At 51.6% G+C, this 15,297-nt stretch overlaps 1 protein-coding gene across 1 annotated transcript; it reads left to right on the top strand.

Annotated features, from left to right (window-relative positions):
* Positions 1-5,273: 5,273 nt before the first annotated feature.
* On the top strand, positions 5,274-14,476 carry Gtpbp2 (GTP binding protein 2). The gene is made up of 12 exons (XM_004649463.3): positions 5,274-5,469; positions 8,157-8,183; positions 8,468-8,652; positions 9,642-9,750; positions 9,938-10,135; positions 10,428-10,602; positions 10,749-10,968; positions 11,367-11,502; positions 11,601-11,659; positions 12,222-12,393; positions 12,837-13,001; positions 13,215-14,476. Exons 1-12 carry the CDS (start codon positions 5,284-5,286, stop codon positions 13,389-13,391), a joined length of 1,809 nt encoding a protein of 602 aa, XP_004649520.1. The 5' UTR covers positions 5,274-5,283; the 3' UTR covers positions 13,392-14,476.
* The last annotated feature ends 821 nt before the right edge of the window (positions 14,477-15,297 follow it).

The raw sequence follows: 15,297 nt of genomic DNA, 5'->3' as shown, positions 1-15,297 counted from the left end.
CCCCCTCACAAGTGATGAGCCTACTGTAATGCAGATGTCTGAAATGTGAGGGAGCAGGGCCCGGAGGGTGTGTTTCTCTGGGAATAAGAGAACTCCAGAAAGTATCCTTTAATTGCTGAAGGAGGAGGGCCTCCACAAGTGCCAAGCCAGCTGATAGACTAGGAGAGGCTGCCTCACATATCAAACATTCAGAGATTTGAAAATCATCAAGAACGTCTGAGTCCACTTCCGTGGACTGCTCACTTACCCTTGTCACTGGTGATGATTAGGTGTCACCTTTACTGAAACATGCAGGGATACTGGTCCAGGTTTCTCGAGAGAGAGCCTGACAATTCCAGGACTTATAAGGAGCAGGGTTTTCTTCCCACCCAATGACAGAGGCGGTAGGACTCTTGCTTCTGGGTTGAACGCCACTCACATAGGTTCTTTAATTCCTTCTTGACTTGTTTTGAATATGAATTGATTTGCTTACCTTCTATCAGAATAAAATTCCTAAGTATACATGACAGGTGCTGGACAAGGAGGCCCTCTCTCTTCAGAAACCTGTGTTGAGCACATTTTCATCCCTCCCCCAAGGAAAAAAAAAGTATTTTACTTATTTAAATATGAGAGAGATAGAGAAGAAAAAGGGACAGATACAGGGAATACGCACACCAGGGGCCCTAGCCCACATGAGCGCCCCCTTGTGCATGGGTGCACACACATGCACACGTACGCAAAATAAAATCAGAAGTGTTAGTATAATGACTTTTTTAAAAAAGTTTTATTATTTATTTATTTGAGATAGAGAGAGAGAGAAAAAATGGGCATGCCAGGGCCTCCAGCCACTGTAAACGAATTCCAGATGCATGTGCCCCCTTGTGCAGCTGACTTATGTGGGTCCTGGGGAATTGAGTCTTGAACCGGGGTTCTTAGATTTCACAGGCAAGCGCCTAACCCCTACACCATCTCTCCGGCCCAGTATGATGATTTTTCAAAGAAACTAACATGAAACAACCCTGGGTCTCATGGAAACAGCATGTAATTCCAGCTACTTGGAAGTCTGAGGAAGGGCAAGTTGAAGGATAGCCTGGGTAACTAATTGAGACTGTGTCTCAAAATAACAAGTAAAAGTTGGGCTGGAGAGATGGCTCAGCAAGTTAAGGCCCTAGCCCATAAAGCCATACTACCTGAATTCAATTCCCCAGTATCCATGAAAAGCCAGATAGATGCACAACGTAGTGCATGCATCTGGGCTTTATTTCAGTAGCTAGAGGTCCTTATGCATCCATTCTCACACACACTCTCTCTCTCTCTCTCTCTCCTCTCTCTCTCTCTGCCTCCCTCCCTACCTTCCTCCTCCCACCCTCTCTCTGTGCCTTGTACAGTGGTGCACAACTTTAATTCCAGCACTAGGGACACTGAGGTAGGAGGATCGCTGTGAGTTCGAGGCCACCCTGAGACTACATAGTGAATTCCAGGTCAGCCTGGGCTAGAATGAGACCCTACCTCGAAAAACCAAAAACAAAAAGTTAAAGAGGAGGGTTGAGGAAATGACAATGAATAAAGCACTTGTCTCACAACTCTGAGTATTTGAGTCCAGATCCCCAGAACCCATATAAAAAATCTGGAAGCTATGGCTCCTGTAATGCAAGTTTGTCTACAGCATGAAGGGAGCCAGAGATAGGAGAATTTCCTGAAAACTCAAACATGTAACAGTAAGTGCTGGAGAGATGTCTTAGCAGTTAAGACATTTGCCTGCAAAGCCAAAGGACCCCAGTTCGACTCCCCAAGACCCATGTAAGCCAGATGCACAAGGTGGCGCACATGTCTGGAGTTTGTTTGCAGTGGCTGGAGGCCCTGGTGCATTCACCTGTGCTCTCTCTCTCTCTCTCTCTCAAATAAATAAATGGAGCTGTAAACTGGGTGTGGTGGCATAACCTTTAGTCCCAGCATAAAGTGACACATGTGTCTGGATTTCATTTGCAGTGTCAAGGAGGTCCTGGTGCATACATATTCACTTTTTTTTTTTTTTTGAGGTACAGTTTCACTCTAGCTCAGGCTGACCTGAAATTCATTCACTATGTAGTTCCAGGGTGGCCTCGAACTTACAGCAATCCTCCCACCTCTGCCTCCCAAGTGATGGGATTAAAGGCATGTACCACCACGCCTGACTCATGGTCACTTTTAAAATTTATTTATGAGAGAGAGAAAGAAATCAAAACAGCAAGAAAGAGAGAGAGAGAGTTGGTGTGCCAGGACCTCTAGCCACTGCAATTGAACTCCAGATGCATGCGCCATCTTGTACACATGGCAACTTTGTGTGTCTTGCTTATGTGGATTCTGGAGAGCCAAACCTGGATCTTTAGGCTTCGCAGGTAAGAGCCTTAACTGGTAAGCCATCTCTCCAGTTCCATACTCATGTTCTTTCTCTCTCTCTCTTTCTCTTAAATAAGTGAAATACGATAAAAAAGAAAAATATCTAGCCGGGCGTGGTGACGCACGGCTTTAATCCCAGCACTCAGGAGGCAGAGGTAGGAGGATCGCTGAGAGTTCGAGGCCACCCTGAGACTACAGAGTTAATTCCAGGTCAGCCTGGACCAGAGTGAGACCCTACCTCGAAAAACCAAAAACAAAACAAACAAACAAAAAAACTCTTAGAAGAAACATTGGAGCATAAATAATTTATAACGCAGGAGTGGGGTGGGCTAGGGAGGACAAATCAAGACAGCAGAAAGGGAAGGACTGCCAAGTCTAAATATACAAAGGCATTATCCACAAAATGCATCCCCATACAGAGCTACCATACACAAATAGTAATGACTAATTACTAGCTAGGAACAATGCTTCCACATGACGTGTGTGTGTAACTATGATTGACATGTATCCCATAGCCAACCACCTCATAGGTACCTCATAAGCAACCTGTCCAGGAAACTAATCACAGACACCCACTTCCATTCCCCAGGTGATCTCTTCCTCTGGACCATCACCCTATTCAGCCTGCTCCTCTGCCAGCCTTCACTTCTGTCTGTGGTAGGTCAGGTTGTTCAAGAATGGGTAATCAGAACGGGCTATCCTCTTGCCATCTCTGTATTTACTTACTGCATTTGAACTGTACACTTTCGAAGAATGTTCTTGCCATCTCTTAAAAGAGCCATCTCTCTTTTTAATATTCATTTGAGAGAAAGTTAGAGAGAGAGAGAGAGACAGAGAGAGAGAGAGAGAGAGAGAGAGAGAGAGAGACGGACGGACAGACAGACAGACAGGCAGGCAGAATGGGCACACCAGGGCTTCTAGCCACGGCAAATGAACACCAAATGCATGCGCCACCTTGTGCATCTGGCCCACATGGGTCCTGGGGAATTGACACTTGATCCTTCGGCTTTGCAGGCAAGTACCTTCACTGCTAAGCCATCCCTCCAGCCCCAAAGAGCCACCTCTTAAGAGAAGTCCTCCACTAAGGAGATCAGGGGATTGGGATGGGCGAAGGGAAACTGTGTTGGACTTGGCTTGGAATATCCGTGAGATAACAAGACAGCTGTTAATCAGTAAAGTGCAGCAGGCTCTGGCTGTCCAGAAAGCCCAGAGCCAGTGATAATGTATATGGGAGGGGGCAGGGAATCCTTATCTTGTCTTTCCATTACCCATCCTTTTTGAGATCTCCCTCTGAGTTTGTTAGTCTGTCAGCCTCTCAAAGTAGTTTTCTTGACAGACCTGGGCCCCTGGCTGGGACTGTCCTAAACCATACAGTATTGCAAAGAGACGTTAACCTGATTTTGGACAGACCTACTAGGACCCTTTACAGACATTGGTTATTCGGCTCTAGCTGGTGTAGGGAGTTATGCCATGTGGACAGCAACTGCATGACCTCCCAGTACAGCTGCCTCTCCCTGGGGACCCAAGAAGATATGGACTCCATCAGGTCGGATCCCCTGCAGGGATTACCAGAGGTAAGCCTGTTGTTGGTGCTTCTAGTTTTCCAAAGAAAATCCAAGTCTGGAAGCAAAAGCTGTTTTTATTTCTTGGCTGTGTGTGAACACCTTGTTGTTTGTGGAGAGAGGGAAGTGGACACACTGAGTGGGTGAGTCATGAAGACAGCACGAGATGGGAATTGAACCCTGGCGTCCTGACTCCCAGCCTAGCAATTCTTTTTCCCCACCCTGCCTATTCTCTGGTTCATGTCACTGAATGTGTTTACTCTCTTGTCTGCAAGAGCTCTAAAGAACAGTAGATAGGGTTTGGCAAGAAAGTAAAAAGTCAACAATTCCCTGGGGCCATAGGCCAAGTTTCTATTCCTGGCCTTCCCCCCCACACCCCGCAGTGGTTGATGTAACTGGAGCTCCTTCCCCGCCCCTTCTCCCGGGCCCCTCCTCCAGCCTTGTTTTAAACCTAACTCAGTTCTCCCGATTGGATAGGCTTCAAAACAAAGGGGAGGAGTGATACTTGCGGCAGGCATCCTTCCAGCCCTTAGGTAGCAGGCTGGTTTGTGGGTTCAGGACTCGTGTCTGGTCACCATGGTGCCTGGGGCTGCTAAAACCAGCCCCCAGATTGTGCCAGCCCAGTAATAAAGCAATGACTATAGTATAAGGGTGGCATAATCATCGTCACAATAACAGCAGTAATTAAGTTAACTACCATCTGCCTCCGCCCTGGCGTTCGCCCTGACTCACCCGACAGCACGCCAGCCGCGGTGGTGGCGGTGGGGGGAGAAACTGAGGCACATGTAGCAGGCTGAAGCGAAAGAGTCGCCCAGAATTCTGCAACTCTTCAGGTCCAAAACCTGTGTCGTCTGGAGGGGGGGGGTCTGCGCTGAGCGGCCAAACCCAAAGGCTCGATTCTGACGTTAACACTTCGCCTCCGGGAACTGACCCTATTTTCACGACGCAAAGCGTCTCAAAATGCCCCCAAGGTGCTGGCTCTGGAAAAAGACCCTCTTTGGACCGCCGGGGACTGGCTGCCAGACTACAACTCCCAACGGCCTTTGCGCGCAGAGCGCGCTCATTGCCCACCCCGAAGCCTCCAGCGCCCCCTCGTGCCGCGATGCCTCCTGGGAGTTGTAGGATGGCCGAGCAATCCCTTGGCGCTAAGCAGCAGGTCCATGGACTACATATCCCTTGGTGCCCCGCGGCTGTTTCTGACGCGCCCTGCGGCCCGGGGCGGTGGGGGCGTGGCTTACGCAGGGCCACACCCCGCTCTCCGGCTGGCCCTTGGCGGCTGTGGCAGTAGGGGCGGCGACGGCGACGGCGGTGGCGGGGGGGGAGGGGCCGGGCGGGGGGCTGGTGGTGGCGGCGGCGGTAGCCGATGGACTCAAGGGTATCGGAGCTGTTCGGCGGCTGCTGCCGGCCCGGAGGGGTCCCGGCCATGGGCGGAACCCACAAAGCTAAGGGGGCCGGTGGCAGCAGCGGCTGCGGGGGCCCAAAGGGGAAGAAGAAGAACGGACGAAACAGAGGAGCCAAAGCCAACAACCCTCCATACCTACCCCCCGAGGTGAGCACCTGAAATGCGGAGCGGAGGAGGGAGGTGGGCTGTCGAAAACTACTTCCGGTACCGGGGACTCCGGGGAGGCGGGACAGAGTGAATGAATCCCCCCTTCCGGTGTCAAGACCCCAGGGAAGAGGGGCGCTGGGGGCAAAGAACCCCTTCTTCCGTCACAGGATCTCCCCCAAAAGGAGGACTGGATGATCTCTTCGGTGTCAGGACCCCCAAGCAGGGAGAGATGCTCATTTCTTATCTCCATAACCCGAAAAGGCGAAGTGGGGACAGGGGAACCCATCTCTTTGGGAGAGAGGAGAGGACGGCCGACCCCCTGCCCACGCTGCGACCGGGGAAGGGAGGCAGCACCCTGGATAAGAAAGCGGCCGAGTAACCACCGCTTGTTCTAAATTTGCTCCACCGAGGAGGGGAGTAGTCGGGACAAGGTGTTGTCTCCCTGTCCCTTAGTACTCACACATATAAAGCCAGTGAACCGCTAGACTTAGTCCTCTATCTTTTGCCTGTCCTAGGAGGGTTAGGGGACAGAGATGAGCCGCCTTATGCTTGCCCTATGAGTCCTGAAGGCACAGAATGCCACTTTGTTCCTCCCTCTTAAGGTGTGTGAGAAGGGCCTCAACCAGTGGTTGTCAAAACTTTAGCCAGTACCAGAATCATCCAGATTGCTGGCCCCACTCTTAGAATTTTTTGATTCAGCAGATGAGGGATGGGCCTGAGGGTTTGCGTTACTGCAAGTTCCCAACGTCATGCTAATGCTGCTGGTCCCAGGACCACACTTTGAGAACGACTGACCTAGAATGTCATCTTTGTACCACATCTCTAAAACCAGCCACCCTCATTCTCCATCTCCAGCAAAGTGAGGGAAAAGCTTTCGGAAAGAACTTTGTATGAGACTCCGTGGGGTGGAGCTTATTGACAGAGATCACCTGTTAGGGTCTTGAAGGATGGAATGATCAAAGAAAGGGAAGAGGAAAAACAAAATGGCCAGAGAGGAGTAGAGAAATGCAGAATGCCAGTACAGGCAAATCATATAACCTTTTGCACCCACAGAGAGGCTCAGGCAAAAAGTGGCTCTTGTGCTGTGCTTACTGCCTGGAGGAGGAGAATTGTGGGGTGGATTCAAGATTCCATGTCAACCTAGGCATGAGGATTGGAGGACCGGAGGCAAAAGCTGTTGTCAGTCTGGTTTATGGAGTCAGTCCCTTAGCAAATTTTTTATTCATCTCAGCCTCAGCTTTAGAATTCTTTTCTTTCTTTTTCTTTTGGAGGTATGGTCTCACAGTAGCCTAGGCTGACCTGGAATTCACTATGCAGTCTCAGGCTGGCCTCGAACTCACAGTGATCCTTCCTGTTTGATTTAATATGTGTGTGTGTGTGTGTGTGTGTGTATGTGTGTGTGTATTAGTGTGCCAGGGTCTCTTCCTGCTGTAAATGAATGTCCATCTATTTTTACATGGGTACTGGGGAAATGAATCTCTGGCTGGCAGGTTTTGCAAACAAGCACCTTTAGCTGCTGAGCCATTACTCCAGTCCAAGTTTCTTTTTTCATTCTTCCTTTATTTATTTATTTTTTGGTTTTTCAAGGTATTGTCTCACTCTAGCCCAGGCTGGCCTGTAATTCACTATGTAGTCTCAGGGTGGCCTCGAACTCACAGCGTTCCTCCTACCTCTGCCTCTCTACTGCTGGGACTAAAGGCATGCACCACCATCCCTGGCTTCTTCTTTTTCTATTTATTTATTTGAGAGACAGACAGAGACAGAGACAGGAGAGAGTGGGCACACCAGGGCCTCCAGCCACTGCAGACAAACTCCAGATGCATGCGCCACCTTGTGCATCTGGCTTATATGCGTACTGGGTAATCAAACCTGGGTCCTTTGGCTTTGCAGGCAAACACCTTAGCTGCTAAGCACCTCTCCACCCCCATGTTTTGTTTTGAGATAGTGTCATGTATCCCTGGCTGGCCTCCTAAGTAGCCAAGGCTGATCTTGAACTCTCCTGATCCTCCTGCTTCCACCTCAAGCTTTGGAATTTTGCACCTCTCTCACCTGGGGCTTCTCTCTTATCTACTTCATAGTGACCAGTGCTGAGTTCACCCTTTGGCCCTGGTCCAGAACTATTAACAAACAGCCTCTTACATTTGATGGCATCAGCTGAGAGGGGTGGGTGGAAAGGAAATGTCTCCAGATGAGTGGCAAAGAAAGGCTTCAACACCTTGAACACAGGAAAAAAAAAAAACGACATCTAGGGGGAAGGAAGGGTTGATCTCGCATGCTGGGGGCTTGGATTCTGCGTAATTAAATGAGTAATTCACTATCCTTATAGTCCTTTCCTTCAGAGGCCACATGAGGGCCAAGTAGAATGTTGTTTGCCACTGGCAGGTACTTGCCTAAGCAGGTGACACAGCGGCTTCAGGTCCTCGCCACCTGATCCCTGTGGGAATATATTTATTTGGTTTTTCAAGGTAGGGTTTCACTCTAGCCAGCCTGACCTGGAATTCACTATGTAGTCTCAGGGTGGCCTCGAACTCACAGCAATCCTCCTTCCTCTGCCTCCCAAGTGCTGGGACTAAAGGTGTGTGCCACCACACCCCACCTATTGTTTTGTTTATTTCTCTGTGGGAATTGAGGGGAAGTAAGGGTTGGGTATGGACAATGTGTAGTAACTACTGCCTGTTTCTTTCCAGGCAGAAGATGGAAACATTGAATATAAAGTGAGTCTTAAGCTGGGGAGAAGGGGCTGGAGTATGTTGCCTTTGCCAGTGTGGGGTAATTTCTCTGAGATCCCTCCCACTTTCATGATGTATGGCAGTTTAGGGATTTGGTGCAGGGTAAGGGCTCTGAATTTGCTTCTGTTGTGGGATGGGGGAAATCACGGTGTGGTCGGGGCAAGGGTCTCTAAGTGGTCCTGGCCCTTGAAGCAGAACAGGCGAAGGGACTGTGTGGGCTTAGGAGGAGCACCTCTGACTTCTTCTCATGGTACTTTTCCTGCCCTAAGCTGAAGCTGGTGAATCCGTCCCAGTACCGCTTTGAGCACCTGGTGACACAAATGAAGTGGCGGCTCCAGGAGGGACGTGGTGAGGCTGTCTACCAGATTGGGGTGGAGGACAATGGGCTGCTGGTGGGGCTGGCTGAGGAGGAGATGCGGGCCTCCCTCAAGACCCTGCACCGCATGGCAGAGAAGTATGCCTCCCCTCCCCTTCGGTTCTGCCTTCCTCAACTGGGTGGGGACCTGTGCATATCTAGCCAGCCAGGGCCATAGCATGGCTTTCCTTACAAATATATATAAGAACATGTATATATTTACTTGAGACAGAGAGAAGGAGTGAGTGTGCTAGGGCCTCCTGCTGCTGTAAAGGAATACCAGGTATGTTGCCCCTTGCTGCAACTGGCTTTTATGTGGGTACTGGGGAATCAAACCCAGGCCATCAGGAATTGCAAGCAAGTGCCTTTAACTGCTGAGCCACCTCTCCAGCCCCTGTTGCAATCTTTTGACAAAGAGCCAAAGTGAAGTGGGGTCGGTATACTGACCTCACTGCACCTGGACTGTTTTTGCTCCTTGATTTAATTTTTTTTTTGTTTATTTATTTTTATTTATTTATTTGAGCGCAACAGACAGAGCGAGAAAGAGGCAGAGAGAGAGACAGACAGAATGGGCACGCCAGGGCCTCCAGGCACTGCAAACGAACTCCAGATGCATGCACCCCCTTGTGCATCTGGCTAACGTGGGTCCTGGGGAGTTGAGCCTCGAACCAGGGTCCTTAGGCTTCACAGGCAAGCGCTTAACCACTAAGCCATCTCTCCAGTCCAGCTCCTTGATTTAAGATGTTGTGTTAGCCCAGCGTGGTGGCACACACCTTTAATCCCAGCACTTGGGAGGCAGAGGTAGGAGGATCACCATGAGTTCAAGGCCATCCTGAGATTACATAGTGAATTCCAGGTCAGCCTGGGCTAAAGTGAGACCCTACCTCAGAAAAACAAAAACAAAACAAAACAAAAAAGCTGATGTGTTTGAGAGGCTCTGTGACTATGGGGTACGGGGGTGATAGGAAGGGGAAGTACAGGAAGGTGTCAGGAGTTCTCTGGGCAATGCAGAAAGGTTAGTACCCAGAGCCAAGCTAGAATGGGGGAAGTGCATGTGAAATGTGGCAACTTTGGCCTTGTTGTGACAGGGTTGGGGCAGACATCACTGTTCTTCGGGAGCGAGAAGTGGATTATGATAGTGACTTGCCCCGAAAGATCACGGAGGTGCTGGTACGAAAGGTCCCTGACAACCAACAGGTGAGCACACGCCTTTGCCACCCCTGCTCCATCATGCGCACACTCTTGTGAAGGCCCTGTGGTGGGGGGTTTTCACTGGCCTAGGATCCTGAGGGTGTCCAGGTGGTCTCTTACTCCCTAGGAAGCAATACCGCCTTTGACTTTCAGTGGGAGAGGTGAGCCCTTACCTCTGGCCACTTGTTCACAGTTCCTAGATCTCCGTGTGGCTGTCTTGGGGAATGTGGACTCAGGGAAATCGACCTTGCTTGGAGTCCTGACGCAGGGAGAGTTGGACAACGGGCGGGGTCGAGCCCGGCTCAACCTTTTCCGTCACCTGCATGAGATTCAGTCTGGTCGAACCTCCAGCATCAGCTTTGAGATCCTGGGCTTTAACAGCAAGGGAGAGGTGCATGGGATCAATGGGACCCAGTGGGGCCAGGTTCTGAGGATGGGCTGGTAAAGGTGAAGGATAGGCTGGGGCCAGAGTGTGATGACCTTTTTGAGTAGTGTAAATGAAGGCCTCAAGGGCCCTGTGAACAAGCTCTCTCCCTCTTAGAAACCAAGTGGGAATTAACTGAAGTAGAAAGTGGGGCTCACAGTTGTGAGGCAGGGCTACCCAGGGACTGGATTAGATCCTGGCAACTCCTGAAGGGTTGGGGAGGCTCACAGGGACACTGAAAGCCCTGGGCCCTGGCTAGGTGGTGAATTACAGTGACTCACGGACGGCTGAAGAGATCTGTGAAAGCAGCTCCAAGATGATTACCTTCATCGACCTGGCAGGCCACCACAAGTACCTGCATACCACCATCTTTGGCCTCACCTCCTACTGCCCCGACTGTGCCCTCCTCCTTGTCAGTGCCAACACTGGGATTGGTATGAGGCATTGGGCAGGGTGAAGGGAGGTGCTGACTGTGCTGCCCTGGGCCTCCTCAGAGCTGGAGCCATACCAACTCTCCTCTTCCTTCCTCCTTTCCACACCGTTCTCTCCCGCCGCCACCTGCCCTCTTTCTCTGAGGCAGCCGGCACCACACGGGAACATCTAGGGCTGGCCCTGGCCCTGAAAGTGCCCTTCTTCGTCGTGGTCAGTAAAGTGGACCTGTGTGCCAAGGCCACAGTGGAGAGGACAGTACGCCAGCTGGAGAGGGTCCTCAAGCAGCCTGGCTGCCACAAGGTCCCCATGCTGGTCACCTCTGAGGATGACGCTGTCACTGCTGCCCAGCAGTTTGCTCAGTCACCCAAGTGAGCCTGCTTCTCACCCCTAAGGCCCTGCTGGTCAGGGAAGACTGCCACAGGGCTCTGGAGCACAGCGCCTCACCCTAGTGCCAGGTCCATTTTGGCTCACTACTGTAGCTTTTTCAGATTGGGGCTGTGGGAGGGGATCCCGTCTTTGCCAAGAGCTTGACCCTTCTTGTGAGCCAAGCTAGAGCCTTGCGGATGCCTAGCACCTTGGAGACATTTGCTGTCTCCCTTGGGCCTTGGGGCGGACTTTGTATGCCACGTTCCCTGGTTTGCTCACGGCCAGGAGAGAGGGGCTCTGAGCCGCTCGGAGAACAGCTCACCTATTCGTGTGTGGGCCCCTGGCTACTTCTTCCTGTTAGGACTGTCCTCATCTGTGTATCCCTTGCCTCCCTCTGTAGCGTCACGCCAATTTTCACACTGTCCAGTGTGTCTGGGGAGAGCCTGGACCTCCTCAAAGTCTTCCTAAATATCCTGCCACCACTCACCAACAGCAAAGAGCAGGAGGAGCTCATGCAGCAGTTGACAGAATTCCAGGTGGTTGGCCCAGCAAACAGAAAGCCGGGGGTGGGGTGGGAGGGCAGCCCCGAGCGCCCGCTTGGGCAGGACATTGACAGAGCTGTCTTTGGCTCCAGGTGGATGAAATCTACACAGTACCAGAGGTGGGGACTGTTGTTGGAGGAACACTTTCCAGGTGATTGTTTGCCACTCAGCTCTCCCACACATACCCTTGTACTAGAAGATACCCTCCCGGAAGGAGACCCTGGGTTGACCTGAGCCCATCTACAGGATGCGCTGGCTGCAGTTAGGCTTCCGCTCCCAGGAGAGCGACAGGAAGCTAGTGTGTTGGCTTATGAGGGAAGGAATTGTCCTGCTGCTTGTTGGGACTTTCCAGACCCAAGGGAGAAGTGTGGGTCTTGGGCCCCAGGAAGAAAAAGTGCATTCAGCCAACATCGTCTCAAAGTAGGGAAATGAGGAATGCTCCAAAGCAGAGGGTAAACCCGAGGGTGTAAGTTGGTCCTCCAGGGATCAGGTATTACCAAGCCAGCAGGTCCCTCTCTGCCAGTCATCACTGCAGGCCTTCAGCGTCTGATTGCTGGTCTGGGCCAGCTCCCCTACCCCCCACTTCCAAGCCAGAATTTCCAAGATTTGAGGGACTTATCCCCGAAGTGCCAAGGTGCTCTGGGTGACCCTAGCACAGAAGCCGGTCCAGGGACTTATGCTGATACTGTTCTGCCTGCCAATCTGGGCTGCAGCGGGATTTGCCGTGAGGGGGACCAGCTGGTGGTGGGTCCCACGGACGACGGCTGCTTCCTGGAGCTGAGAGTATGTAGCATCCAGCGCAACCGCTCTGCCTGTCGTGTGCTGCGAGCTGGGCAGGCTGCTACGCTAGCCCTGGGGGACTTTGACCGAGCACTGCTGCGCAAGGTGAGGTGGGTGAGTGGGTTGGAAGGTATGTAAGAAGCATCTAGAAGACTGGCTACGGAATGAGGAGCACCTGTGTAAGGTGCTTTAGAGCAACTCTAGGAGCCATAGTCTCTCTAATGCCGAAGTGTAGGTCTGGTCATGCAGACAGGGCGTGAAAAGGGTATGGGATGCTCACTCACGCAGTGCAGATGTCCCGGCATGGACTGCTGCGGTGCAGGCTGAGCAGTCAGGGGGCTAACAATACTGAGTCTTGAAAGGCTCGAAGCATGGGTGTTGGGGGAAGAAGGTATCCTGTAAGAGGAATGTTGGGATGTCGTCTTCCGAGGTTCCTCCTGCAGTCCTATAGAGGAAAGGGGGGTTCAGGAGCTGTGGGAGGGTGGGGGTGACTCCAAGGGTATGACAGTAGGTCTGCCCTTCCGGGGCCTGGCGCTGTTCCTCCCCAGGGCATGGTGATGGTGAGCCCGGAAATGAATCCCACCATCTGCTCAGTGTTCGAGGCTGAAATAGTCCTGCTGTTCCATGCCACTACCTTTCGGCGAGGGTTCCAGGTGACAGTCCACGTGGGCAACGTGCGTCAGACAGCAGTAGTGGAAAAGATCCACGCGAAGGTGAGGGGCCCTGTGTCTCCATTTCTACGAGAAAAAGTCAGAATTCTGCCTCCAGAAAGCAGGGAAACTTGGCAGTTTCCAGATCCCATCAGGGAACAAAAGCCTACTTAGGGTGGGTAGCAGCCCACCTGGGGCCCTGAGGGTGGGGTCAAGACTGGTTGATAAATGGAATGGGAGGCACTGGCCATGACTCCGACCGCTTCTCTGCTGTAGGACAAGCTGCGGACGGGGGAGAAGGCAGTGGTACGTTTCCGGTTCCTGAAACACCCAGAGTACCTGAAGGTGGGCGCCAAGCTGCTGTTCCGGGAGGGTGTCACCAAGGGCATCGGCCACGTCACTGATGTGCAAGCCATCGCAGCAGGCGAAGCCCAGGCCAGCATGGGCTTCTGAGTCTCCCAAGCACAGAAAGCTCTCTTGCTGTCCCTACACAATACATAAGGTCGCTTCCGGCCATGCTGCCCACTGTCGGCGGCTCTGTGTGGTAATAGGCTAGGGAAAGGAGTGCCCTGGGTCACTTACTTCCTGCTGCCTTTCTGGTGAGGCGGAGCTTGGTGTGCCCAGGTAGGGGCAGTCCTGAGGGAGAAGACAACTTAGGGCAGTGCTCAGCACTGCTCAGCCCACCTGGCTGGCTCACTGACCCTGGCAACCACACGGCCTGTCTTCTGGAAGGAACTGACTTCAGCCACCTTGGCCCACTCTCAGGACTGGGCAAGACTCACCAGTGTGCTGCCTGCACTTCAGGAATTGTCACAACCAGGGTGGTCCTCAAAAGCGCTGCTTTTTTCTATACCTCTTCTCAAGGCTATGTAAGTTGCCCATCTACCTGACTGTGGACAAAGGACATTGCATCTGGCCATGTGGTGGCCTCAGGGTCTGAAGAATAACACACAAACAGTGAATGGCAGGCCGTGCTCCCACCGTGTGCTGAGACATGAGGCCTGTTCCTCGGCTTTATCTCCCTTCTTCACTTAAGGGCCATTCTCCCAGATCCTCTTCTCATAGGCCCCACAGGTGCTATTTGTGGTACTGGCCCAGGAGTGGGGCTGCCAAGTAGAGACAGCACACCAAAGGCCAGCTCATGTCAGTCAGCGTCTTTTCCTCTGCTGGCTTTTATGCTAGATCAAATGTAGGTTTTCCTTTTCGAACCTTGGCTGCAGGGCCTGACCCAGTTCTGCATCCGCCCACCCTCATCCCCCTTCCTGCACCCACAGACGTTTTCTCTTGTTTTAATTATTTGCAGTGACCATCCCCTAACCTCGTTGCAGGGAACTAGGAGGAAAGGGACAGATGTCATATTTCCTACTCTTAAGCATGGGCTCCCTCCTTTCCCTTTGTTAATGTCCTGGGTTCCCATGGACTCAGGGATTTGTTGGTTGAGGAGTCTTTGCATACACACACACACACACACATATATATATGTACATAAATATTTAAATGCACATATATATTGTACAGAATAAAAATGTTTTATTGAATACACTGTGCTTATGCTTAAAACACAGTCTCACCTTCCAAAGCTAGATTCCCCCAGGATTAGAGACCAGTGACCCCTACCATGGTTGGGTCTGAATGGGAAGAGAAGTCACCCTATGTGTCATTCTTTCCCCTTCTCCGTAGCAGTGTACCGTGTTACAGCCATGTGTTCTGACTTGTCTCTTTCTTCAAGTTGAGCAGAGTATAGGTAGCTGTCCTGTATTTGACAAGTTGTACACTTGTTAGTAGTGACATTGGCAAGAAGCCAGCCCTGTATTGTGCTGTCAGCAACTGGGAGGGTGGAGTGCCAATTATTTAAAGATGCGTGTGGAGGTGAGTGGTAATCTGGTCCTCACACCTTTCAGAGTTTTACAGAACTGCGACTGTCGAATTTGCCTTGGACCTTATTTACCAACTATATGTTCCTCTAGACACAATGCAAACTCTAGGGGAGGGTGGCCTTCCTGAGAAAGCAAGTGCACTGCTAGAATTGACAAAATTGGTTATTCACTACTCCTTCCCCCGTTCTACCAGTTTTTGGACCTCTAGAAATCCAAGTGAAACTCGAGTTTTTGCCACATCTCCCTCTCCCCACATCCCACCCTCCCTCAAGGGGTACAGGGTTCTCACCTGTGCTGCCCAGGCTGGCCTCAAGTTTAACTCCACACCCTCCACTTCCACAGCACTAGGGTTACTGGTACGCACCATCACACACAGCTCACGTTACCCAGCCCCTCCCCTCCCCTCTCACACACTCTTGTCCTAAGAACTGAATCTAGGGCGCCTCACATACTAGGTAAGTGCTCTATCACTGAGTGGTATC

Source organism: Jaculus jaculus, chromosome 8 (genome assembly GCF_020740685.1).
Source record: "Jaculus jaculus isolate mJacJac1 chromosome 8, mJacJac1.mat.Y.cur, whole genome shotgun sequence".
Lineage (NCBI taxonomy): Eukaryota > Metazoa > Chordata > Mammalia > Rodentia > Dipodidae > Jaculus > Jaculus jaculus.
Note: the sequence above shows the minus strand (reverse complement) of the source record. Positions and strands in the feature narration are given on the sequence as shown.

Bases quoted from the DNA above. Each gene is read 5' to 3' on its own strand.
- Gtpbp2 (XM_004649463.3), top strand. From the start codon at position 5,284: ATGGACTCAAGGGTATCGGAGCTGTTCGGCGGCTGCTGCCGGCCCGGA. The intron at 10,603-10,748 runs GTATGAGGCATT...TCTCTGAGGCAG, and splicing joins CAGTGCCAACACTGGGATTG to CCGGCACCACACGGGAACAT. The intron at 13,002-13,214 runs GTGAGGGGCCCT...TCTCTGCTGTAG, and splicing joins TGGAAAAGATCCACGCGAAG to GACAAGCTGCGGACGGGGGA.